This window comes from Schistocerca nitens, chromosome 2, assembly GCF_023898315.1.
Source record: "Schistocerca nitens isolate TAMUIC-IGC-003100 chromosome 2, iqSchNite1.1, whole genome shotgun sequence".
NCBI lineage: Eukaryota > Metazoa > Arthropoda > Insecta > Orthoptera > Acrididae > Schistocerca > Schistocerca nitens.
In genome coordinates, this window is record NC_064615.1 from 727,196,552 (window position 1) to 727,223,566 (window position 27,015).

A 27,015-nucleotide genomic window follows, 5' to 3' on the forward strand; every position below is an offset into this window, starting at 1 on the left:
TTGTATGAATATCAAGAGCTCAGATGGAAACCCAGTTCTATGCAAAGAAGGGAAAGCAGAAAGGTGGAAGGAGTATATAGAGGGCCTATACAAGGACAATGTACTTGAGGACAATATTATGGAAATGGAAGAGGATGTAGATGAAGATAAAATGGGAGATACGATACTGCGCGAAGAGTTTGACAGAGCACTGAATGACCTGAGTCAAAACAAGGCCCCAGGAGTAGACAACATTCCATTAGAACTACTGACAGCCTTGGGAGAGCCAGTCCTGACAAAACTCTACCATCTTGTGTGCAAGATGTATGATACAGGCGAAATACCCTCAGACTTCAAGAAGAACATGATAATTTCGATCCCAAAGAAAGCAGGTGCTGACAGATGTGAAAATTACCGAACAATCAGTTTAATAAGTCACGGATGCAAAATACTAATGCGTATTCTCTACAGACGAATGGAAAAACTGGTAGAAGCTGACCTCTGGGAAGATCAGTTTGGATTCCGTAGAAATGTTGGAACACGTGAGGCAATACTGACCCTACGACTTACCTTAGAAGAAAGATTAAGGAAAGGCAAACCTACATTTCTAGCATTTGTAGACTTAGAGAAAACTTTTGACAATGTTGACTGGAATACTCTCTTTCAAATTCTGAAGGTGGCATCGGTAAAATACAGGGAGCGAAAGGCTATTTACAATTTGTACAGAAAGCAGATGGCAGTTATAAGAGTCGAGGGGCACGAAAGGGAAGCAGTGGTTGGGAAGGGAGTGAGACAGGGTTATAGCCTCTCCCCGATGTTATTCAATCTGTATATTGAGCAAGCAGTGAAGGAAACAAAAGAAAAATTCGGAGTAGGTATTAAAATTCATGGAGGAAAAATAAAAACTTTGAGGTTCGCCGATGACATTGTAATTCTATCAGAGACAGCAAAGGACTTGGAAGAGCAGTTGAACGGTATGGATAATGTCTTGAAAGGAGGATATAAGCTGAACATCAACAAAAGCAAAACAAGGATAATGGAATGTAGTCAAATTAAATCAGGTGACGCTGAGGGAATTAGATTAGGAAATGAGACTCTATCCTGCGCAAGCCTCTTCATCTCCTGGTACCTATTGCAGCGTACATCCTTCTGAATCTGCTTAGTGTATTCATCTCATGGTCTCCCTCTACGATTTTTACCCTCCACGCTGCCCTCCAGTACTAAATTGGTGATCCCTTGATGCCTCAGAACATGTCCTACCAACCCATCCCTTCTTCTAGTCACGTTGTGCCACAAACTCCTCTTCTCCCCAATTCTATTCAATACCTCCTTATTAGTTATGTGATCTACCCATCTAATCTTCAGAATTCTTCTGTAGCACCACATTTCGAAAGCTTCTATTCTCTTCTTGTCTAAACTATTTATCATCCATCTTTCACTTCCATACATGGCTACACTCCATACAAATACTTTCAGGAACGACTTCCTGACACTTAAATCTAAACTGGATGTTAAAAAATTTCTCTTCTTCAGAAACACTTTCCTTGCTATTGCCAGTCTACATTTTCCTTGCTGTTGCCAGTCTACATTTTATATCTTCTCTACTTCGACCATCATCAGTTATTTTGCTCCCCAAATAGCAAAACTCCTTAACTACTTTAAGTGTCTCATTCCCTAATCTAATTCCATCAGCATCACCTGACTTCATTTGACTACATTCCATTATCCTCGTTTTGCTTTTGTTGATGTTCATCTTATACCTTCCTTTCCAGACACTGTCCATTCCGTTCAGGTGCTCTTCCAAGTCCTTTGCTGTCTCTGACAGAATTACAATGTCATCGGCGAACCTCAAAGTTTTTATTTCTTCTCCATGAATTTTAATACCTACTCCGAATTTTTCTTTTGTTTCCTTCACTGCTTGCTCAATATACAGATTGAAGAACATCGGGGAGAGGCTACAACCCTGTCTCGCTCCCTTCCCAACCGCTGCTTCCCTTTCATGCCCATCGACTCTTATAACTGCCATCTTGGATTCTGTACAAATTGTAAATAGCCTTTCGCTCCCTGTATTTTACCGATGCCACCTTCAGAATTTGAAAGAGTGTATTCCAGTCAACATTGTCAAAAGCTTTCTCTAAGTCTACAAATGCTAGAAACGTAGGTTTGCCTTTCCTTAATCTTTCTTCTAAGATAAGTAGTACAAGTTTATATGCCAACTAGCTCTGCAGATGATGAAGAAATTGATGAAATGTATGACGAGATAAAAGAAATTATTCAGGTAGTGAAGGGAGACGAAAATTTAATTGTCATGGGTGACTGGAATTTGTCAGTAGGAAAAGGGAGAGAAGGTAACATAGTAGGTGAATATGGATTGGGGGGGAAGAAATGAAAGAGGAAGCTGCCCTGTAGAATTTTGCACAGAGCATAACTTAATCATAGCTAACACTTGGTTCAAGAATCATAAAAGAAGGTTGTATACCTGGAAGAATCCTGGAGATACTAAAAGGTATCAGATAGATTATATAATGGTAAGACAGAGATTTAGGAACCAGGTTTTAAATTGTAAGACATTTCCAGGGGCAGATGTGGACTCTGACCACAATCTATTGGTTATGAACTGCAGATTAAAACTGAAGAAACTGCAAAAAGGTGGGAATTTGAGGAGATGGGACCCGAATAAACTGAAAGAACCAGAGGTTGTAGAGAGTTTCAGGGAGAGCATAAGGGAACAATTGACAGGAATGGGGGAAAGAAATACAGTAGAAGAAGAATGGGTAGCTCTAAGGGATGAAGTAGTGAAGGCAGCAGAGGATCAAGTAGGTAAAAAGACGAGGGCTAATAGAAATCCTTGGGTAACAGAAGAAATATTGAATTTCATTGATGAAAGGAGAAAATATAAAAATGCAGTAAATGAAGCAGGCAAAAAGGAATACAAACGTCTCAAAAATGAGATCAACAGGAAGTGCAAAATGGCTAAGCAGGGATGGCTAGACGGCAAATGTAAGGATGTAGAGGCTTGTCTCACTAGGGTAAGATAGATACTGCCTACAGGAAAATTAAAGAGACCTTTGGAGAGAAGAGAACCACTTGTATGAATATCAAGAGCTCAGATGGCAACCCAGTTCTAAGCAAAGAAGGGAAGGCAGAAAGGTGGAAGGAGTATATAGAGGGTTTATACAAGGGCGATGTACTTGAGGACAATATTATGGAAATGGAAGAGGATGTAGATGAAGATGAAATGGGAGATAAGATACTGCGTGAAGAGTTTGACAGAGCACTGGAAGACCTGAGTCGAAACAAGGCCCCGGGAGTAGACAACATTCCATTAGAACTACTGATGGCCTTGGGAGAGCCAGTCATGACAAAACTCTACCATTTGGTGAGCAAGATGTATGAGACAGGCGAAATACCCACAGACTTCAAGAAGAATATAATAATTCCAATCCCAAAGAAAGCAGGTGCTGACAGATGTGAAAATTTCTGAACTATCAGTTTAATAAGTCACAGCTGCAAAATACTAACGCGAATTCTTTACAGACGAATGGAAAAACTGGTAGAAGCAGACCTCGGGGAAGATCAGTTTGGATTCCGTAGAAATGTTGGAACACGTGAGGCAATACTAACCTTACGACTTATCTTAGAAGAAAGATTAAGAAAAGGCAAACCTACATTTCTAGCATTTGTAGACTTAGAGAAAGCTTTTGACAACTTTAACTGGAATACTCTCTTTCAAATTCTGAAGGTGGCAGGGGTAAAATACAGGGAGCGAAAGGTCATTTACAATTTGTACAGAAACCAGATGGCAGTTATGAGTCGAGGGGCATGAAAGGGAAGCAGTGGTTGGGAAAGGAGTGAGACAGGGTTGTAGCCTCTCCCCGATGTTATTCAATCTGTATATTGAGCAAGCAGTAATGGAAACAAAAGAAAAATTCGGAGTAGGTATCAAATTTCATGGAGAAGAAGTAAAAACTTTGAGGTTCGCCGATGACATTGTAATTCTGTCAGAGACAGCAAAGGACTTGGAAGAGCAGTTGAACGGAATGGACAGTGTCTTGAAAGGAGGATATAAGATGAACACCAACAAAAGCAAAACGAGGATAATGGAATGTAGTCAAATTAAATCGGGTGATGCTGAGGGGATTAGATTAGGAAATGAGACACTTTAAGTAGTTAAGGAGTTTTGCTATTTGGGGAGCAAAATAACTGATGATGGTCGAAGTAGAGAAGATATAAAACGTAGACTGGCAATGGCAAGGAAATCGTTTCTGACGAAGAGAAATTTGTTAACATCGAGTATAGATTTAAGTGTCAGGAAGTCGTTTCTGAAAGTATTTGTATGGAGTGTAGCCATGTATGGAAGTGAAACATGGACGGTAACCAGTTTGGACAAGAAGAGAATAGAAGCTTTCGAAATGTGGTGCTACAGAAGAATGCTGAAGATAAGGTGGGTAGATCACGTAACTAATGAGGAGGTATTGAATAGGATTGGGGAGAAGAGAAGTGTGTGGCACAACTTGACTAGAAGAAGGGATCGGTTGGTAGGACATGTTTTGAGGCATCAAGGGATCACAAATTTGGCATTGGAGGGCAACGTGGAGGGTAAAAATCATAGAGGGAGGCCAAGAGATCAATACACTAAGCAGATTCAGAAGGATGTAGGTTGCAGTAGGTACTGGGAGATGAAGAAGCTTGCACAGAATAGAGTAGCATGGAGAGCTGCATCAAACCAGTCTCAGGACTGAAGACCACAACAACAACAGGATAAGTCGTAGGGTCAGTATTGCGTCACGTGTTCCAACATTTCTACAGAATCCAAACTGATGTTCCCCGAGGTCGGCTCAGTGGGATAGTTGAATTAATTTCAAAGATGCAAAAGAGACTCTGTTACTAACTGTAATGTGTCAAGAAGGAATTTGGATGGCGCTCAAGTAAATAAAAACTACCCAGAATTTGTAAGAGAGAAATGGTTTTGGTTGCTCAGTAGTAAATTTTAATGTTACCTTAAGAGAGTGCAATAGATTTATGAATGTCTTTCATAGACTTACATTTCTCATTTTGTTTTTTAGGGGGAATTACAACTATCCTCCAGAGGATTATGAAAGGAACGCATGGAGTAATGATCATTATGAGGATGATGACATTGAAGAGATGGGGTATGTGCATTTTTTGGACTTTTGCATTATTGTTAGTCATATTTGGAAAGCTATTATGATTTTCCTCTTTTTGTGTAGACTGCATCATCATAATAGTTACCACTGATGTTTGGTGACTAATTTAAATGAATATTACTTGTTGCAGACCAGTAGAAGAACAGCCATTTGGTTTTAAAATTTTTTCCAGTCCTCTTGAAATTCATCGTTTTTTTGAAAAACAAATGAATGAAATGATGAAAACTTTCCAAATGTTTGACTCAGATCCTATGATTGGTAAGTAAAAAAATATTGGAGAAATTGGTATATACGTACTGACCTTAATGGCATAACAATTGTAGCTTTTCATTGTTTTTGTAATTTGTACATTGCTTTCAATTGGCATTCAGTCTGCGAAATAAGATGTATTACTTTAAGAAAGAAACTGCATGTGAGGCATGAAATCTCTCTTGTGCATCAGTAAAAAATATGTTCCATTATGAAAGATTGATGGGTTGAGTACAGCTTACTACTGTCTGATGCAAGAAACTGTTCACATTAACTATATTATTCATCCACACAAATCCAGTAACAGCACTATTTTGTAGCAAAGTGATAGGATGAAACTTTTCTCACCTCACACATTTAAAGAACATTTCTGCATCAGTGAAGATGAACTCTAGGTAAATTTTTGTTACCTATAATAATTTCCAATAACATTCTGCACTGTGTTTCTAGGTTGTAAGAACCCAGTTATTATTGGGGTGTGTTGAGCGAATTCGTGCAAAATTAGGAGGGATGAGAGAAGAGCAACATGACTTCAGAACAGGAAGGTCCACGGTGGATCTACGGTGGATCTAATTTTTGCTGTAAGACATCTGCAGGAACAGCACTGTGAATATGGAATAGATCTACTAATGACCTTCCTGGTCGCTGTAAAAGCGTGTGATAGTGTACATTTAAGCAAAGTGTGGAAAGCCCTGGAGAACAGAGTAGTAGCAAAACAGATTATTTGGAGGATAAGGGAAATGTACCATGGAAGTGTGAGCTGCGTGGAAGTGGGAGGAGAGAGACCAGCTTGGACTGAATAGAAGAATGGCTTGAGGCAGGGAAGTGCACTTTCACCATTACTCTTCATTGATGGATGATATAATGAGTACAGTAGCACAAGTAATTGGTGAAGGAAAGATGAAAGCTTTGATGTTTGCAGCTGATCTGATGACCCGGGGAAATAAGGGGGAGGAAGTACAAGAGCAGTTGGACTATGGGAACGTACAGTACAAGAATATGGGATGAAATTCAGTGTAAGAAAGAGCGAGATGATTATCACAACAAGAACAAAGGAGAGAGGAACAACTGGTATAACAATTTGTGGGGAACAATTGAGGAGAATGGAGAGTTTCAAGAACCTAGGAAGCTTGATACAGAAAGATGGAAAAAATGACAGAAATAAATGAGCAGGGGAGAAAAGCTGAAGCATTTCGGAATGTCAGAAGCCTGATAAGGAGCAAGGATATACCCCAAATCAGTAAAAAGGTTATATACCGGTCATACTATGTCCCAATCCTGACGTATGCACCAGAAACCTGGATTATGAAAGGAAGAGAGAAAAGCAAAGTATAAGCTAGTGAGATGAAATTCTTGAGAAACAGTGTTGGAGTGACAGAGATAGACAGGTTAAGAAATGAGAGGATCAGAGAGTTAATGAAGGTGGAACCATTAAAGGAGGAGATAGAGAAATCAAGGCTGAGATGGTATGGGCATATTGAGAGAATGGAGGAGAAGAGGATACCCAGGAGGATACACGAGATGAAACTGGAAGGAAAGAGACCAAGAGGAAGACCTAGAGACAAATGGCTGAAAGGAGTAGAGGAATGCATCTAGAAGAAAGGAGAAGACTGGACCAAGGTGAAGGCGGAGAGATGGTGGAAGACAGAAGATGATGAAGAGGCCTATGTTCCAAACAGACCTGGCCAGAGGTTGGGATCTGTCCAAGAAGATGATGATGACATTATAGTCAGTTAATCTAAAGTGTTGACTATGTCACACACATACCATCTGTGTGTGGAATACTAAGTAGTCACTTTACTCTAGACCCCAACACTCCATGTTCCCCTGATATCACTACATTAAGGAGACTGGTCCGTGAATACCAGGGGAAACCTTGAAAAAATTATCAGTTTTCTAAACAGTGTAACTCAAAGAATAAGATTTGTGAGCCCATATAATGATTACCATCTTTGAAGACATATTTTGAGGATATTTTATGTATGAACCACTGCTTTAGATCTGTGACTTTTTTTAATTGTATCTTTTTGGTGCAGGTGAAATAAACCACACTAATTATTTATGTAAATCATAGGCACACATTTCTCACAATGCAAACAAAGCGTAAGGTTTATTTTTTCCTGTAACTTATTTACATTATTATCTTTAAAGCAAGTTATTGAAAAGATGGTGCTGCCAAAAACTGTGGCACAAAAATTTTTAACTATGATTATCAAAAATTTTGGAAATGAATTCAGAGTTTTTCTTAAAAAAAGAATTTTATTTTCAAAGTTAAGTCACAAGAATAGTCTACTTTTTAGTTAAGCAGGTTTTAAGACAGTATACACAATTTCAGCTCTCTGTGTTTAATATGAGAGCTATTCAGAAAGTAGGGAACGTTTTGGCATTAAAAAAAACTAAGTACAAGAAATAAATTTTATTATGTACATCTGAAAGAGTGACTGACAACTACTTCTGCACATAGTCACCAAACACATTGAGGCACTTATCATAGCGATGAACAAGCTTTGAAAGACCTTCATTGTAAAATTCTGCCACCTGAGACTTCAGCCAGTGAGTCACGTCCGCCTGGAGTTTCGCGTCATCAATGCGCTGTGTTGCAAGCCAGTTGTTCATCTTGGGGAAACAGTTGGATGTCGCTTGGTGCAAGATCGGGGCTGTAGGCTGGATGAGGGAAAATTTCCCATTGGAATGAATTAAGGAGTTCTTTTGTGCAGTTTGCCGAGTGAGGTCGGGCATTGTCGTGCAAAACCAAATTCTTGACATCAGCTTTCCTTGGCATTTGTTTTGAACTGCTGTTCTAAGGCTGTGCAAAGTTTGACAGTACTGGGCAGAATTTATGGTTCCTCCACACGTTCGAGAAAACCAATAAGAAGCACACCTTGCCTATCCCAAAACACTGCTGCCATCAACTTCCTTTCTGACAAGGTTTGCAAACATTTTGGTGGTTTTTGGGGGGATCTTATGTGCCCCGACTCCATGGACTGTAATTTTGTCTCGCAATTGATGTGTTTCACCCAAGTCTCGTCACTGGTTACAGTTCGATCCAGTAATGAATCACTATGTTTGTGGTAGGCCTCCAGAAATGTCAACATTGCCCCCATTCGCTGTTCTTTATGGTGCTCTGTAAGCATTTTGGGCACCCATCGTGCACAAAATTTGTGGTAGCCTAGCTTTTGAGTGACAATTTCAAATAACGAAGTCCGTGAAACTTGTGAAAAGAAAGCGAAAGCTCCATTATTGTGAAGCGACTGTTTTCACGAATCGTTTCATCAACTTGAGCTACAAGACCATCAGTCACAGTGCTCGGGTGCCCACTCTTCTCTTCATCATGAACGTTGGTTCAGCCATTTTTAAACCGAATGCACCATTTCTGGACGGAACATTCACTCATTACGTTGTTTCAGCACACTTCGTACAGTTCATGATAAATTTCTATAGGTTTTAGGTTTTTTGTCAACAAAAACCGTATCACAGACCGCACCTCACAATTGGCAGGGTTTTTGATTGCAGCGCACATTTCAAATTCGAATATCGGAAAAACCAGATGCACAGACACATTCCCGCTGTCACGGATGGATGCCAACTGAGCTGCTGAACACGCACATTCCAAAATATACACGATCGGGGCGCACCTAGTGGCGTCAGACGGAAACATTCCCTACTTCCTGAATAGCCCTTGCAGTTTTTAGCCAAAGTGTACCAGATCAGAAAATTATGTAACTTTGGGGAAATTCAAGTTAAAGTTAAAATATGCTTTTTCTGTTAAACTTGTATGGCACTAACGTATCCCAGGTCTATATTCATCTTGTTTCCTGTGTTATTCTTCGTCCTGTCTCTCTTTCACACTTATTCTTCTTATTCTTGCTTTTTTGGTGGCTTCCAATGCTTATTTTCCTGCTTTGAATAGTTTTCTTCGGTCAACAGCTATTAGAGCTCTATGCATATTTAGTCCACCAGGCACTCCCATCATTTCCATAATATTAACCCTTGACACTGCACCGCCATTGAAATATAGAACAACATCTAGCACTCCTATTTTCAAAGTATTTAGTCCTACTAGAACAGATTTTGGTATCTGTTCGCACAATTGTTGAAACTTTCATTTGGATTTTGAGTCCTACCATGTAAAAATTTCTCTAATAATCTTGTGTCACTTAGATCCCAATATATAGGTTATAACTTCCATTGTAGCAAATGGGAAAGAATGTTTGTGGTTGTAGGTCTCACCTTGAAAACAGCCCTCTGGTAGCCACTCCATGAATCACTGCCAGGTGGGCAGAGTGCATGACATGGGTTGTCCTCTGTGGAAGATTTGTGAAAGAAGGTAGCCCATGCTGCCTTCTTAATTCCCTCAAGCTCATTTTTATTTTGTCTTATGGCTTGTCCATAATAATACTGAAACCTGTATATTTCTTCGTCTGTTAGCTGACCATGGCTACTAATGCACTTATAATTTCTTTCCTTTCAGATTCCTCTTCAAGTTCCTCCATCTTGTACCTAACTTTTTCTGGGCATTTCCAACACATTCCATTTTTTCAATTTTTGTGTCAGCATAAAGTTTGGATTCACAAACCTTTATGTACCCTTTTGAGTCTCCGTCTCCTAGGTAAGATGTATACATCAAACAATATTTCTTCACTGACCTGTGAAATATCTTCACAACACCTTCAGGTTCCACCCCTCCACAATAACCACTAAAATTAATCAAACATCAGTGATTTTCATTTCCACTAGTACAGCCAAGACAGTACTTGGTATTAAGTTCCACATCAATGACTACCATTGTCCAAGGCAGTAGCTGTCACTACACCATTTAGGAAACTATGGCCTCTTCATTGCCAGCATGCATCCAGGGCTGCAGACATACATGTATTGCTGTCATTCACATTGTCTACATTTTCCTGAACAGCATTTCTCATGCTATCATTTGCTACTTCTTCTAAAGTCTGTAGAATAATTTTATTGGACCTATCAAACCTTGTAAGGAGGGGGGGGGGGGGTGCCATAAGAGCACAGAAAATTTGTGCACTTCTATACCCTTTGCCTATACACCTCACAGCATAAGCAAGTTTAATATTTGTGTTATACACTCTCTGTTTAGTTACGCCAAAAGTATAACCACATTTGCTTAAATCCCAGAAATTGCAAACAATTCTTAACCCCCTCCCCCGTGGGTCCAGGGGTTAGAATCGGCCCAAGGTATTCCTGCCTGCAGTAAGAGGTGACTAAAAGGAGTCTCACACTTTTCGGCCCTGTGATTTCAGGTCACATTCTATGGTTTGACCTGCCACTTTCAAAATTCTACAGAAGTGCGGGCCATATGGGGAAGGAGGCCTTATGTGGTGCACGAGTGCCCTTAAATTTGATCTCCACCTGTGCCCATGGGGAGAGCCCCTGATTGGAGTGGGTGGCATCAGGGCGGATGACCCGCAATGAGGTGGATTAAGTCATTTCTTGCTGGTAACCGTATGGCACCAGTAGTCTCTAAGAACGGCAAGATAGAATACAATGCCAACAGGTATGACCCTAAATCATTTCCCTCCCTCGCAACACCATGAGAGGAACACAGAGCTACAGAACGGAGAGAGCCATATTCGCCTCGGTTTTTAGTCTGTAGCAGAACCGATGGGGCTCTTTTCTCTCAATGAAGCCTCAGTTTTTCGTTGAACACCTTGAGGATAAGTTTGGAGAAGTGGCAGCACTGTCCAAGATGCAAAATGGCACAGTTGTGATTCAGACAGCATCCCCAGCCCAATCCCGAGCGTTACTCGCCTGTGACAAGCTGGGTGATATTCCTGTTTCCATCCCTCCCAATAAAAACCTCAACATGGTCCATGGGATTATTTTCCATCGTGACCTCCTCTTGCAGTCTGAAGACAAGCTCTGCACCAATTTAGAATGGCGGGGTGTTCATTTCATCCGGCGCATTTACAGAGGACCCAAAGACAACAGGGTTGCTACTGGTGCTTTCATCTTGGCCTTTGAGGGTGATTCATTGCCTCAAAAGGTCAAGGTGATGGTTTACTGCTGTAATGTTAAACCATATGCTCTTCCCCTTATGCGGTGCTTTAAGTGCTGGAAGTTCAGGCACATGTCTTCCCCCTGCACTTAAAGCGACACATGTCGACACTGCAGACATCCACTGCACCAAGATACTCCATGTTCACCACCTCCAACTTGCTTCAACTGTGGAGAGCACTACTCCCCCCTGCTCGCCAGACTGCCCAGTATTCCAAAAGGAGCGGAAAATCATGGAGTACAAGACACTGGACTGGTTGATGTACTCAGAGGCTAAACATAAATTCGAAAGATTACACCCCATTCGGTTGACGTCGACATATGCTGCAGCTACATCACCATCACCATTGGTGCCTCAAGTGCCAGTGGTTCCTCACTCTGTGCCACGAACAGTGGGCTCTCCTCGGTCCCCTCACCCCTGACGGAGAAGCAACAACCTCCTCTGGCTCTCTTCCAAGGTCTCCACTAATGCCATGGTGGACACTCGGCAATGGTGCAAGGAGCTGCTGGACGAAGAGCTTCACAGTCTTCCTCCGTGTCTGAAGCTGCTTTGGAGAAATCTTACCAGCATGCCCCTAAAGAGAAAAGAAGAAGTCTGCTAAGAAACAGGACCCTGTGGTGACCCCAACATCACCACTCCCTATCAATTCTGCATCTGAGGATGGGATGGAGATACTAGCATCTCCTGCGGACGTGGATCTCACTGATGCCTCATCAACCATAGAAATGGCTACAAATACTCAATCAGCGGCAGTAGGTGACCCTGAGGCATAACCTGCCTCCTTGCACACTTCATGCCTTCCCGGCTTCACGATAACATCATCCTCCAGTGGAATTGTAGTAGTTTTTTCCCCCACCTGGCTGAGCAGTGGAAACTGTTAAGCTTTACACCTGCTTTCTGCATTGCACTTCAGGAAACCTGGTTTCCGGCAATGCGGACCCCTGCCCTCCATGGCTATAAGGGATATTACAGGAACCATAGCAACTATAATAGTGTGTCAGGTGGAGTTTGCAACTATGTCCTGAACTCAGTATGCACTGAACCTGTGCCCCTTCAAACCCCTCTTGAAGCTGTGGCTGTCAGGATTTCGACGATGCAGGAAATAACTGTCTGCAACGTATATCTTCCTCCAGATGGTGCAGTACCCCTAAATACATTGGCTGCACTGATTGATCAACTCCCTAAACCTTTCCTACTTTTGGGAGATTTTAGCACCCATAACCCCATATGGGGTGGCACAGTTCTTACTGACCGAGGCAGAGTTGTCGAAAATTTACTGTCACAACTCAGCCTCTCTTCTTAGATACTGGGGCTGCCACATTTTTCACTGTGGCACATGGCGCATATTCGGCCATTGATCTCTCGGTTTGCAGTCCTGGCCTTCTCCCATCTGTCACTGGAGAGCGCATGACGACCTGTGTGGTAGTGACCACTTCCCCTTCTTCCTGTCACTGCCTCAACGTCAGGCCCACGAATGCCTGTGCAGATGGGCTTTAAACAAGGCGGACTGGGAAACTTTCTCCTCTGCTGTCAGTGTTGAATCTCCTCCACATGGTAACATAGATGTGGTGGTTGAGCAGGTATCTACAACGATCGTTACTGCAGCAGAAAACGTGATCCTTCGTTCCTTAGGGTACCCTCGGTGAAAGACAGTCCCGTGGTGGTTACTGTAAGTCACCGAGGCAATTAAGGAACGCTGGCAAGCTCTGCAGTGGCAGAAACGGCACCCTTCCCTGGAGCACCTCATAGCCTTTAAACGGCTCTGTGCTGACATTCGCCAGCTTATCAAAAGGTGGAAACGAGTGGTGGGAGAGGTACGTTTTGACCATTGGGTGCCATACGTCATGTTCCCAAATCTGGGCAAAGATCAAACGAGTTTTTGGGTATCAGACACCAACAGGTGTTCCTGGTGTTAATGTAAATGGCGTGTTGTCTTCAGACGCAAACATGATTGCCGAGTACTTTGCTGAGCATAATGCTCCCATGTCTGAGAATTGCCCCCCAGCCTTTCGCACTCTCAAACGGCGGATGGAAGAGTCCTCTCGTTCACTACACACCACAGTGAAACCTATAACACCCCATTTACAGAGTGGGAGCTCCTCAGCCTCAGTGCCCTTGCACATTGCCTCGACACAGCACCTGGGCCTGATCAGATCCACAGTCAGATGATTAAACATCTCTCGGTTGACTACAAGTACATCTCCTCGTAATCTTCAACCAGATCTGATGTGATGGTGTCTTTCCATCGCACCGGCGGGAGAGCACCATCATACTAGTTCTCAAACCCGGCAAAAACTCGCTTGATTTGGATAGCTATCAGCCTATCAGTCTCACCAATGTTCTTTGTAAGCTGTTCGAAGGTATTGTGTGTCAGTGGTTGGATTGGGTCCTGGAGTCACATGACCTACTGGCTCTGTGCCAGGTCGGCTTCCGCCAGGGTCGCTCTACCACTGATGATCTTTTGTCCCTTGAGTCTGCCATTCGAACAGCCTTATCCAGACGGCAACACCTTGTTGCCATCTGTTTTGATTTACGAAAAGCGTATGACACCACTTGCCGACATCATATCCTTGGCACATTATACAATGGGGTATCCGAGGCCCGCTCCCGATTTTTATCCAGAATTTCCTGTTACTTCATACTTGTCGTGTCCAAGTTGGTGCCTCCCATAGTTACCTCCATATCCAGGAGAATGGGGTCCCGCAGAACTCTGTGTTGAGTGTCTCTCTACTTTTAGTGGCCATTAACGGTCTAGCAGCAGCTGTAGGGCCGTCCATCTCACCCTCTCTGTATGCAGACGACTTCTGCATTTCATACTGCTCCACCAATACTGCTGTTGTTGAGTGTCACCTACAGGGAGCCATCCACAAGGCGCTGTCATAGGCCCCAGCCCACGGCTTTAAGTTTTCGGCCACCAAGTCATGTGTTACGCACTTCTGTCAGCGCCATACCATTCATCCGGAACCAGAACTTTACCTGGTCCCCTCACTGTAGTGGAGACATATAAATTTTTGGGACTGGTTTTCGACGCCTGATTGACTTGGCTTCCTCACCTTGGTCAGCTTAAGCGGAAGTGCTGTTAGCACCTCAATGCCCTCCGCTGTCTGAGCAACACCAACTGGGGTGCAGATCGCTCTACACTGCTGCCGCTATGCAGAGCCCTTGTTCAATCCCGTCTTGACTATGGGAGTCTGGTTTATGGTTCAGCGGCACCCTCAGCGTTGCATTTACTCAACCCAGTGCACCACTGTGACATTAGACCAGCGACGGGAGCTTTTAGGACAAGTCCGGTGACCAGCGTTCTTGCATAGGCTGGAGTTCCTGCATTGCAGCTCAGGCGTGCACAACTGCTTGCAAGTTACGTTGCACATGTTCGTAGTTCTCCTGTGCATCCAAATTACCGTCTCTTTTTCCCACCCACGGCGGTTCATCTTCTGCATCGGCGGCCCAGGTCAGAGCTTCAAATTGCAGTCCGTGTCCGATCCCTTCTAACCGAACTGGAGCCCTTGGCCTTACCAGCTATACTCTAGGTCCAATCGTGTACACCTCCATTGTATATACCCAGGCCGTGGCTTCGCCTGGACATTTCACATGGCCCACAGGACTCAGTTCACCCCGAGGCTCTCCGCTGTCACTTCATCTCAATTCTTGACATGTATCCTAGGCCATGAAGTGATTCACACTGACGGCTCGATGGCTCATGGTCATGTCGGCTTTGCGTATGTCCATGGAGGACATATTGAACAGCATTCCTTGCCCGATTGCTGCAGTGTTTTCACTGCAAAGCTGGTGGCTTTATGTTGTACTCTTGAGCACATCCATTCATGCCCTGGGAGTCATTTCTTCTGTGTACTGACTCTTGAGCAGACTACAAGCTATCGACCAGTGCTACTCTCGTCATCTTTTGGTAGCAACCATCCAGGAGTCCACCTATGCCATGGAACGATCCGGTTGTTCAGTGGTGTTTGTGTGGACCCAAGGACATGTCAGAATCCCAGGCAACGAACTTGCTAACAGGCTGGCCAAACAGTCTACACAGAGACAACTTATGGAGATCGGCATTCCAGTAACTGACCTGCATTCGTTTTTACATCAGGTTTTTTGGTTTTGGGGGACGGAATGGCATAGTCTCAGTATGCACAACAAACAGCGTGCCATTAAGGAGACTACGAATGTGTGGCAGTCCTCCATGCGGGCCTCTCACAGGGACTCTATGGTTCTCTGTCGGTTCTGCATTGACCATGCTTGGGCGACCCACGGCTACCTCCTGCACTGTCAAGACCCGCCTCAGTATCGATGCGGCGCCTGGTTGACAATGGCCCATATTCTGGTACACTGTCTCACTTTGACTGCCCTGCGAGGAAATCTTCGGTTACTGGACTCGTTGCCACTAATTTTATCTGACAACGCTTTATCGGCTAATTTAGTTCTTGTTTTATTCGTGAGGGTGGTTTTATCATTTGATTTTAGCACATGTCTTTTGTCCATCTGTGTCCTCCACTCTAGTGCTTGTAGGTTGGATGGTTTAATGTGTTGCAAAGTGGCTGGATTCTCCTTTTTATTCTCATGGTCAGCCAGCCATGGTAATCTGTTTTGTCATTTTAATATTTTCTACCTGTTTCTTGCGTTTCCATGGTTTTCTTCTCCCTTTTTTCCATTTAAGTGTTTGTTGCCCTTTCATTGTTCTAGTGCTTTTTCCTTTCTCTCCATTTTGTGTTGTCAGTCTTGCTTGTTTATTCTCACCCTTGTGGCATTGTTTTATTCGGAACAAGGGACCAGTGACCTAGCTGTTTGGTCCCTTCCCCCAGCTTTTAAACCAACCAATTCTTGAACCACATTTGCTTAAATCAGAAAAATTACAAACATCTCTTAAATTCGATGCACAACTTCTTCTAGTACATATGTCCTCAACTATCTGCACACCACTGTTGCCACATTCCTTACATTGCAAAGCTTTATTTATTAGTTCAGATAGAGTAGAGAGTTCAACAATAACACAAACTGAATCAGTAGTTCGTACCTCTGCATTGTCAGCTTTAATACTGTGGAGCCATTGTCCAAATATTTCAGTTTTCGCTCTGAAGCACTTGGAGTAGTTGAGGTTGATTCAAGTATTGTATCACGTTGTATATGAGTATTAGGAGAGTTAATCCGTTTGGTGAACAGATTTCTGTAAAATTTACGTTGTGTGACACCAAACTTCTTAATTCTTCCTATTGCTTTCAAGTGCACGCGCACAATAAGAAACTCATGCACACAGTTACTTCGCGCTAAACAAAATAATCGTCCAAAACAACAGCAAACAATAATTAAACAGTCTGTATAAACAAAAGATAAGCAACTGTAAAGCTCTCGCAGGTTATCCAACTTAACGGACTAAAAAGTCATAAAAAGAAAACAAATGAGAGCAAAACTTTATTTTTAACAGAGCTGACTTGGTGCCATGGGGATGTCATGGTGCATGCTGCCACTTTTAAATTCCTCTAATTTTGGTACTGCCTGTGGTCCATTTTCCTGGAAGTAAACTCTTACTTATTCAGAAAGCTACAGAGAATTTTTTTTAGACAGAAATTCAAAAATCGATTTTTTGGCAGTTATTCATGTGCAAGTTCCCTTAATATATGACAGTGTGTGTTCCTTAAGGCTGATGTAATGAACATTTCACCAATTTGGCTTGTATGTTCCATGGGTTATATGCAGGTAATTCGGTGTGATTTGTGACATGTTAAGGTTTACATAGACAATATATCCTTTTACAAATTCAATACATAACATAAATCTTTCTAGAAAGTCATTTCAAGTGACACTGGAGTAGTGACTTGGCTGAGAGTCATACTTATGTATGAAGCTATGCTTATTACCTACCTATATTACCAAAAGTCTGATCATATGGTGTATCAGACAAAATATGTGGCTGGATTGAATATTTCTTGGTAGGGAGGACACAGCATGTTATCTTGGAAGAGAGTGAATGTCAGATGTGGAAGTAACTTTGGATGTGTGTTGGGCCCCTTGCTGTTCATGTTGTATATTAATGATCTTGCGGACAATATTAATAGTAACCCCAGACTTTTCACAGATGTTGCAGTTGTCTGCAGCGAAGTACAGTCTGAACGAAGCTGTACAAATATTCAATCAGACTTGAATAAGGTTTCAAAATGATGCAATGATTGACAGCCTGCTTGAAATGTTCAAAAATGTAAAATTGTGGACTTCACAAAACAAAAAACATAGAATCCTATGAATATAATGTTAGTGAGTCGCAGTTGAAATCTGTGAACTCCACATGAAGTGGAATGATCACATAGACTCAGTCATGGGTAAAGCAGGTAGCAGACTTTGGTTTATTGGTAAAATACTAGTGAAACGCAATCAGTCTTCAAAAGAGTTTGCTTACAAACAACTCATGTGACCCAGCATAGAATATTGCTCAAGTGTGTGGCGCCCTTGCCATATAGGACTAGCATGGAATATTGAACATATATATGGAAGGGCAGTGCAAATGGTAACAGGTTTGTTTGACCCATGGGAGAGTGTCACTGAGATGTTTAAAGAACTGAACTGGCAGGCTCATGAACTCAGATGTAAACTATCCCGAGAAAGTCTACTAACAAAGTTTCAGGAACTGACTTTAAATGATGGCTCTAAGAATACACTACAGATGAGAGGCCCAATAAACATACATTTGTTTATATTACACTTAAAGGCTTTGCATAAAAATTGGGAAATGAAATGATATGAACATCTTGTACCTTGTTCATGGGGAAATAAAAGTGAATCATGAAAGGTGCTGGAAGTGACTGCCCTCGACTTGTAAACGCAAAACACAATGCTGCAGATTCTCAACTGTTGCTGCCAGAAGCTTTGGTGTCACTTTGTATAGTTCTCTGATGATGATATCTCATAAATCTTCCAACTTGTGTGGTTTTTTCCTGTACACCTTGCCTTTTAGGCCAGCGTAGAGGAAAAAGTCAGGTGGTGGTAAATCGTGTGAGTTTGAGGGCCACAGTCCTTTCAGAATCACTCTGTTTGGGAAAAATGGTTCGACCTCAGCCATGGTCACTTGAGATGTGTGGCATGTGGTGCCATCAACTTGGTGGTAACAGCAGAGGGTATGTTCTTCGTCGTCCAACTAGTTCACAAATCCCTAAAACATTTTGCTACAAACTGCACTTCTCACAGTAGACTCTAAGAAAATTGGTCTGATGATGTGACGCTTTGGTATTGCACAGAACACGCCAATCTTATGTAAATGCAGGGGTTGTTCATCCAATGCATTTGGATTTTCATTACATCACATATGTATATTTTGAGAGTTTAGGTAGCAGAGATGTGGAACCACGCCTTATCACTGAACCGTGTGTACTGCAATATTCGTGGCCTCTGAGCAATAAATTGGTGAAACCAATGGCAAAATGTAATGCATTTATCTTTGTCAGTGACATTCAGTTCCTGAACAACTGTAAACTGTTATGGGTACATGCTGGCTTTCTTCGGAGCTCTGTGACGTGTGCTCCATGACATTCCTCGTTCCTGAGATAAAGATCAAACAGACTTTGTAAAAGAGGCCAACAATCATTGTTTCACGTCAGTCACTTTTTCTTCCGACAATGGTGGCCATTCCCCGTTGTGAAGATCAACATCATTCCACTGTTGTCCATCTCGTTCACTAACTTTTGTATGCAGCATTCAGACTGTATATGCTGGTCGTCGAACCGTTGCAACAAACATTTGCTGACATGTCTTAATGGAATCAGTAATCCACTGTTGTTTCACATGAAACATGTACTCTTCGACAGAATAGCAATACGTTGTCACTGAACACTGGTCTCCAGCCATAGCCATGCTGAAACACACTGTTGCATAAAATGACATTGCAGAGTGTAGTGCTGCCACATCGGAGGTCACAAATTACATGGTGCAATTTCAGTGGAATTACTTCACATGTTTGTGGGGCCCCTTTCGAGTGGGGACACCCTGTACAACCCTCTACATATCGGTCCCATTGTGATCATGAGAATAAGATTAGATTAATTACAGCACACACAGAGCCATTTAAACAACCATTTTTCCTGCGCTTCATATGTGAATGGAATGGGAAAAAAGCCCTAATAACTGGTATAGTGGGACATTCCCTCTGCCATGCGTTTCACAGTGGTTTGCAGAGTATAGATGTATGAGGTTCATTCAAATGAAACAAGGTAAGTGCGTCTACCTTTGCCTTACACGTAAGGTGGCACCATGTAACTGCAGTTGTGGTGGCGCCATCTATCAGTAAAGAGACTGGCACGTACACACTGTTTAATGTTGCATAGCACCAGTGTGGTTTCACGCCGAAGAGAAGGTGGTCACACAAGTTATGTCCACTTCTGAACATACAGGCAAATAAGCAGGAACAATGGGAGTGTTTTGATTTCATGCCCAGCATTATCAAACCATTTTACAGAAACTTAGACAAGCTATCAAGTTGAAACGCCAAGGCATGTTGTCCAATGGCGTTATCCTCCTGCTTGATAATGCCCGCCCCCACACGGCCTATGTGGTGAAGACATTTTGGTGGGAAATGCTGGAACATCCACCGTACAGTCCTGACCTTTCACCGTGTGACTGTCATGTGTTTGGACCTCTAAAACCAGCTATTCGCGGACATCGATTCACAACGGACAACAAAATGTGTGACTGAGTCCAGGCCTGGATCCAACAGCAGCCTACGAGTGTCTCCAAGGATGGAATCGACTGGTTAGTGTCGCAATGGGAAAAATGTGCCAACAGTTTTGGCAACTATTTTTGAATATGTGTACTGTTTATAACTTCATTTTTGAGTTAATAAAATCATTACCGTTACTTTACACTAGTGACCGGGTTTTATTTGAGTGCCCTTTATAGATCACATACTCTGCTGCCCATGTAGCATTTCTGTGTATCCAGCCTACCCAGTATCTGTCAAGTAAGGTGCTACAAATCTTCATTTAGGAATGCAGCTCATAAAATGTATAGCAAAGATTCCAATAGAGCATTAGGGCCTCTGCTCAAGATTCTCTGCTTTTCTCCATATTGCAGAAACCCAAGTAGATACGGCGAAAGTGTTGAAAATGAAGAGCTGTACATTCAGTCACTGAGACAGGCTGGCAGTCATAACCACATTTGCCAAGTACTAACATAAACTGGCAATTGTCCCAGAACCTAAGTAAAAGATACTGTTGGTGGCGTCATGTCACAGTTAGTGGCTTAATTACAACCTGCACCTTGAGTAGTTTTTAGCACACACTGCTGTATATCTCGTTTTGGCGGGTACACAATATATACGCTGATTTTCTTTCTAACCTCTTGAAAAATATGTCTAAAGTTTCCCATTTGTCACCTAAGGAGTTTGTTACTCAAAGAACTCTATATATTGTTTGAATCCTGTTGTAGGATAGGTTATGGCCAGAAAATAAAATTGTGATTGGCTCAGTTTGTTGTACCCGTCAACACTTACTCGTTTTTTAAGTGTAAAGGATACGCCAGGTGAGTAGCCACTATACTGGCATTATGATACACTGCTTTGCAAAACTTAAGGTTGAGATAGTTATGTAATGTAACAAATTAATAACTCGGTGCAAATGAAAGAAAGTGCCGGAGCATGTTGTCAAAGGTGATCCAGTTGTCCACAGGAAGCTGGACGTTGCACGGTGTGAGGTCAGCATGACTAATAGTGCCAAATGGGGCAGGTCCTGCCACACAAGGCTGTTGAAGGAACGGTAAATGAGTGTCTTTCAATCAGCCAGCTGTTATGGTGCACTGGCACTTTGGTGGTGTTCGTCATTACAGTATTTCCTAGAGACAATGTTTAAATGACTTCACAAGTGGAAGAATCATCGGGAAACTGGGAGGAGGGTGAAGTTTGTTAAGTGTAGCCCAGGAATTTGGTATTGCTCCAAGCATTCTTTCATGTCCATGATCATTGTTCCAAACCTCAAGAACTGCTGGCTAAAGGAGAGGCAGTAGTCAACTACAGCAGCAGATGGCTACTATATTATGCAACAGGCAAGAAGGGGCCAACATCAAACAGTGGGTGCAATTGCAAACCACATTTAACAGGACTGCAAAGCATGCAGTCTCTCACTCCACAGTGGCTGCAGGAGGGTGGTGTGTATTCCTGATGACCAGTATGCTATGTTCCGTAGCACCTGCACTTCAGCTGTGTCATTTGTGCTGGTGCCAAGAGCAAAGGTACTGGACCAACAAGGAGTAGGGTCATAGCTCTTCTCGGATGAAAGCAGATTCAGTCTGAGTAGTGGTTCTAGATGTAACCTCTTATGGTGAAAGTGGGAACACACAGTGGACCTAGGAACATTGTCAAATATTGTCACGTAGAAGAAGGTGTAAGTAGATGGATGACGAACACTAACTTCACTTAACGAAGGTTTATTCAGTACTTACACATACAAGAGCGCAGAGTGAACTGCCTCCAGCCAGAACACATACGGTATATATTATATACAGCTACAGAACATTCCAGTAAAATTATTCTTGCCATTTGTGGATACTTCTAGAATGTACTCGAACCGAATATTGAAATTAAATCTTACAGTTCAGGTGAGTTTTGAACTCACGACCCTACATGCAACAGTCTAGTATCGTAACCACTACACTACAGCAACTGTGCTACTCAGCTTCTTCTGTGACAATATGATTGCTTTGTTAGTCCAGGTGTAGTGCTTTGGGAAGGCATAGTGTTGCGTGGACATACTGACCTCCAAATCTTTTAACATGGTACATTTGCTGATCCATGTTATTGTCATACCATACTTCTTTACCTTTTGCTCTCACACCACCTACCTTGGGAGCACTAATTTATCAACTTTGTAAACCTTTCCTACTTTCGAGAGATTTTAATGCCCATAACCCCTTGTGGGGTGGCACTGTGCTTCCTGGCCGAGGTAGAGATGTCGAAAATTTACTGTCACAGATCGACCTCTGCCTCTCAAATGCTGGGCCCCCCACACATTTCAATGTGGCTCATGGTAGTTACTCGGCCATTGATTTATCACTTTGCAGCCCAGGACTTCTCCCATCTGTCTACTGGAGAGCCAATGATGACTTGTGTGGTAGTGACCACTTCCCCATCTTCTTGTCTCTCCCCCATCATCATGCCCACGGACACCTAAACAGATGTACTTTAAACAAGGCATACTGGGAAACTTTCACCTCTGCTGTCACCATTTAATCTCCTCCACATGGTATCATCGATGTGATGGTTGAGCAGGTCACTAGAACGATAGTTTCTGTGGCGAAAATGCAATCCCTTGTTCCTTAGGGTGCCCCTGGTGAAAGACAGTACCTTGGTGGTCACCGGAAATTGCTGAGGCCATTAAAGAGCATAGGTGGGCTGTACAGCGACATAAGCTGCACCCTTCCCTGGAGCACCTATTAGATTTTAAACGGATTCGTGTCCGCATTCACCAGCGTGTTAAAAGACAGAAACAGGAGTGTTGGGAGAGCTAAGTCTCGACCATTCGATGCCATAAATCACCTTCCCAAGTCCGAATGAAGATCAGACATGTTTTTAGATACCAGAACCCAACAGGTGTCCCAGGTGTTAACATCGATTGCGTTTTATCTACCGACACAAACACAGTTACTGAGCACTTTGCTCGAGCCTCTGTGTCGGCGAATTACCCCCCAGCCTTTCGCCCCCTCAAACAGCGGATGAAAGGGAATGTCCTCTTGTTCCCTGCATGCCACATTGAACCTTTACAGAGTGGGAACTCCTCAGCACCCTTGCACGTTGCCGCGACACAGGTCCTGTACCAGATCAGATCCAGTCATATGATTGAACATCTCTCGTCCAACTAAAAGCGACATCTCCTCGTCATCTTTAACAGGATCTAGTGCAACAGCATCTTTCCATCGCAATGGCGGGAGAGCACCATCATCCTAGTGCTCAAACCCGGTAAAATCCCACTTGATGTGGATAGCTATCAGCCCATCAGCCTTATCAACATTCTCTGTAAGCTGCTAGAATGTATGGTGAGCCAGCGGTTGTGTTGGGTCCTGGAGTCACATGGCCTACCGGCTTCATGCCAGGGAAGTTTCCGCCAGGGTCACTCTACCACTGATAATCTTGTGTCCATCAAGTCTGCCATTCGAATAGCCTTTTCCGTATGCCAACACTTCGTTACTGTCTTTCTTGATCACCTAAAAGCTTAAGACACGACCTGGTGACATCATATCCTTGCCACGTTATATGATTGGGTTCTCCGGGGCCTGCTCCCGATTTTTATCCAAAATTTCCAGTCACTCCATACTTTCCGTGTCCAAGTTGGTGCCTCCCATAGTCCCCCCCCCCCCCCCCCCCCCATATCCAGGAGAATGAGGTCCCGCAGGGTTCTGTATTGAGTGTATCTCTATCTTTAGTGTCCATTACTGGTCTAGTAGCAGCTGTAGGACCGTCGGTCTCACCTTCTATGTATGCAGATGACTCCTGCATTTCGTACTGCTGTTCCAGTTTCTGAGCGGTGCCTACAGGGAGCACACACAAGGCACAGTCATGGGCTTTAGCCCAGGGCATCCAGTTTTCACCCGCAAAGTCGTGTGTCGTGTACTTCTGTCTGCGTTGTACCGTTCATCTGGAACCAGAAGTTTACCTTAATGATGATCCACTCCCTGTAGTGGAGACATATTGATTCTGAGGACTGGTTTTCAATGCCCACCTCACTTGGCTTCATCACCTTGGTCAGCTTAAGCGGAAGTGCTGTTAGCACCTCAATGCCCTCCGCTGTCTGAGCAACACCAACTGGGGTGCAGATCACTCTACACTGCTGCCGCTATGCAGATCCCTTGTTCAATCCTGCCTTGACTATGGTTGCGTTGCGTTTACTCGACCCAGTGCACGTCTGAGGCGTTCGACTAGCGACGGGAGCTTTTAGGATGAGTCCGGTGATTAGCATCCTGGTGGAGGCCTGAGTTCCTCCATTGAAGGTTAGGCGTGCACAACTGCTCGTTTCCGCATCGGCGGCCCAGGTCAGAGCTCACGATTGCAGTTCGAGTCCAATTGCTTCTGTCTGAACTTCAGTCCTTCCCTTTACCACCTCTACTTGAGGTCCATTCACATACACCTACATGGTGTAAACCTTGGCCAAAGCTTCGCCTGGACCTTTCACATGGCCCTAAGGACTCAGTTACTTCTGCAGCTCTCCGCTGCCACTTCCTCTCGATTCTTGATGTGTTACGGGGCTCTGAAGTGGTTTACACCGACGGCTCGATAGCTGATGGTCACGTTGGCTTCGTTTACATTCACAGAGGCCATATTGAACAGCATCCTTGCCCATTGGCTGTGTGTTTTCACTGCAGAGCTGGTGGCTATTTCTCGTGCTCTTGTGCACATCCATTCATGCCCTGGGGAGTCATTTCTTCTGTGTACTTACTCCTTGAGTAGCCTACAAGCTATCGACCAGTGCTCCCCTCATCATCCTTTGGTAGCGACCATACAGGAGTCCATGTATGCCCTAGAACAGTCCAGTTGTTCAGTGGTGTTTGTCTGGACCCCAGGTCACGTCGGACTCAAAGGCAACGAACTTGCCGACAGGCTGGCCAAACAGGCTACACGGAAACTGCTTCTGAGATGGGCATCTGTGAAACTGACCTACGTTCAGTATCATGCTGCAAGGTTTTTTGGCTTTGGGGGATGGAATGGCATAACAGTCCGCACAACAAACTGCGTGTCATTAAGGAGACTATGGATGTGTGGAAGTCTTCTCTCGCATGGAGTCTGTGGCTCTCTGCCGGCTCCGCATTGACCATGCTTGGGTCACCCATGGCTGTCTTCTGTCGGTGCGGCGCCTGGTTGACAGTGGCCCATATTCTAGTGCACTGCCCTACTTTGACTGCTCTGTGATGAAATCTTTGGTTACTGGGCTCGTTGCCACTAATTTTATCTGGCAACGCCTCATCGGCTGATTTAGTTTTACGTTTTATACATGAGGGTGGGTTTTATCATTTGATCTAAGTTTTACCATGTGTCCTTTGTCCCTCTGTGTCCTCCACCCTAGTGCTTTTAGGGTGAAGGTTTTAAAGTGTTGCAGAGTGGCTGGCTTCTCCTTTTTATTCTCATGGTCAGCCAGCCATGGTAATCGGCTTTCTTGTTTTAATCTCTTCTACTGGTTTCTTGGGTGTGTCTGTGGTTTTCTTGTCATCTTTTGTTCCTTGTGATGTTTGTTGCCTTTTTGTTGTTCTTGTCACTTTTCCTTCCTTTTGGTATTGTGCTCTATGTCTTGTTTGTTTTATTCTTTCCCTCGTATGATTGTTTTAACAGGAACAAGGGACCGATGACCAAGCAGTTTGGTCCGTTTCCCCCCCTTTTTAAATCAACCAACCATATTCCCTTCCCACATTTGTCCTTCCAGGGGTGCATTTGGCACTGACTTCTTTTTTATTTATGACTGTATTGAACAGTGCAGGTGGAGCAGCTCTTGGAACATGAGGAGGCGGAAGGACTGGTCTGCCAACTCCCTCGACTATAAATCCATCGAGCGTGTGAGATGCGTTGGGGAGGCATATTGCAGCATGTCCACATGTACCAATGACCATCCAGTAGTTTTCAACCTAGCTGGTGGAAGAAAGGTATGAACTACCACAAGAACGCCTTACCAACCTTGTGGCTTGCATGACAGCATACTGCCGAGTGTGCATTGACTCCCGTGGTGATCACATATCCTTTTAATAACAATGTACCACCTTTTGTAATGTCCAGGGGACCATCATAAATATCAACAATTCTTCAGTGTATTTACTGTGTTTGAGTAAAAGTGACATTTATCTTCATCTTGTTGCATATTTCTTTCAGTTACCTTTGGTACTATACTGTAGCAATTTTTTCTATTTATGGTCAAAGTTGCATCAAGCTATAAGATTTGATAGCGACATGTCTCGTGAATTACTTCTGTCCCTAAATTTAGCATACCAGCTTATTACAACATGCTATTTATTCACATTGTGGTGAATGAAAACAAAGTAGACTTGATGCAGTGGTAAGTGCTTGCATTGTAGCTCATACGTAAAATCTTATATACTTGCAGTAGACCAAACAACAAGCCGTTTACCCCATTACCACTGCATACCACTATGCCCCACATGCACAATTTGAAAAACAGTGGATTGACCATAATCACTTTGGCTTTCAGCTATTAGTTGACTACAGCTACTAACTTGTGACCACAGTGAATAAAAATAATAAAAATGAAGTAAATGGATGAGAGCAAGTAGGTTCCAGGAATGTTATGTGGAATAATAGTCTCATTATTAAAATTTATGCCATAAGCTTAAAAAAGAGAAATAAAATAAGCCTTAGTGTCCGTTCAGATTTATGGTGTGGAGATTTTAAGTCAATGAACTGGAAGAAAGGTCAGTAACTTAGTTCACCAAATCAGCAGGAATTTAGTTTATTAAATTAAGAGAGGTCATTATGTGGAAAGATCAGCTTAAGGTCAGTGACTATCACAGAGACTGTCAGTGCTGCAATATTCGTTCTGGCAATTGTTACTTTGTCTTAGTAAAAAATATTCAGCATAGTTCATGAAAACGAAATTAGTCAAAACCTTTCTTTTGCATGGTGAG

The 27,015-nt window shown here is 43.1% G+C and overlaps 1 protein-coding gene across 1 annotated transcript in view; it reads left to right on the forward strand.

The window, feature by feature from the left end:
* LOC126236926 (HCLS1-associated protein X-1) overlaps positions 1–27,015 on the forward strand; it is a 72,244-nt gene that overhangs the window by 9,357 nt on the left and 35,872 nt on the right. The window contains exons 2-3 of the mRNA XM_049946595.1: positions 5,046–5,132; positions 5,278–5,405. Of these exons, the coding sequence (XP_049802552.1) occupies positions 5,046–5,132; positions 5,278–5,405 (215 nt within the window). The remainder of the gene's footprint in view (positions 1–5,045; positions 5,133–5,277; positions 5,406–27,015) is intronic.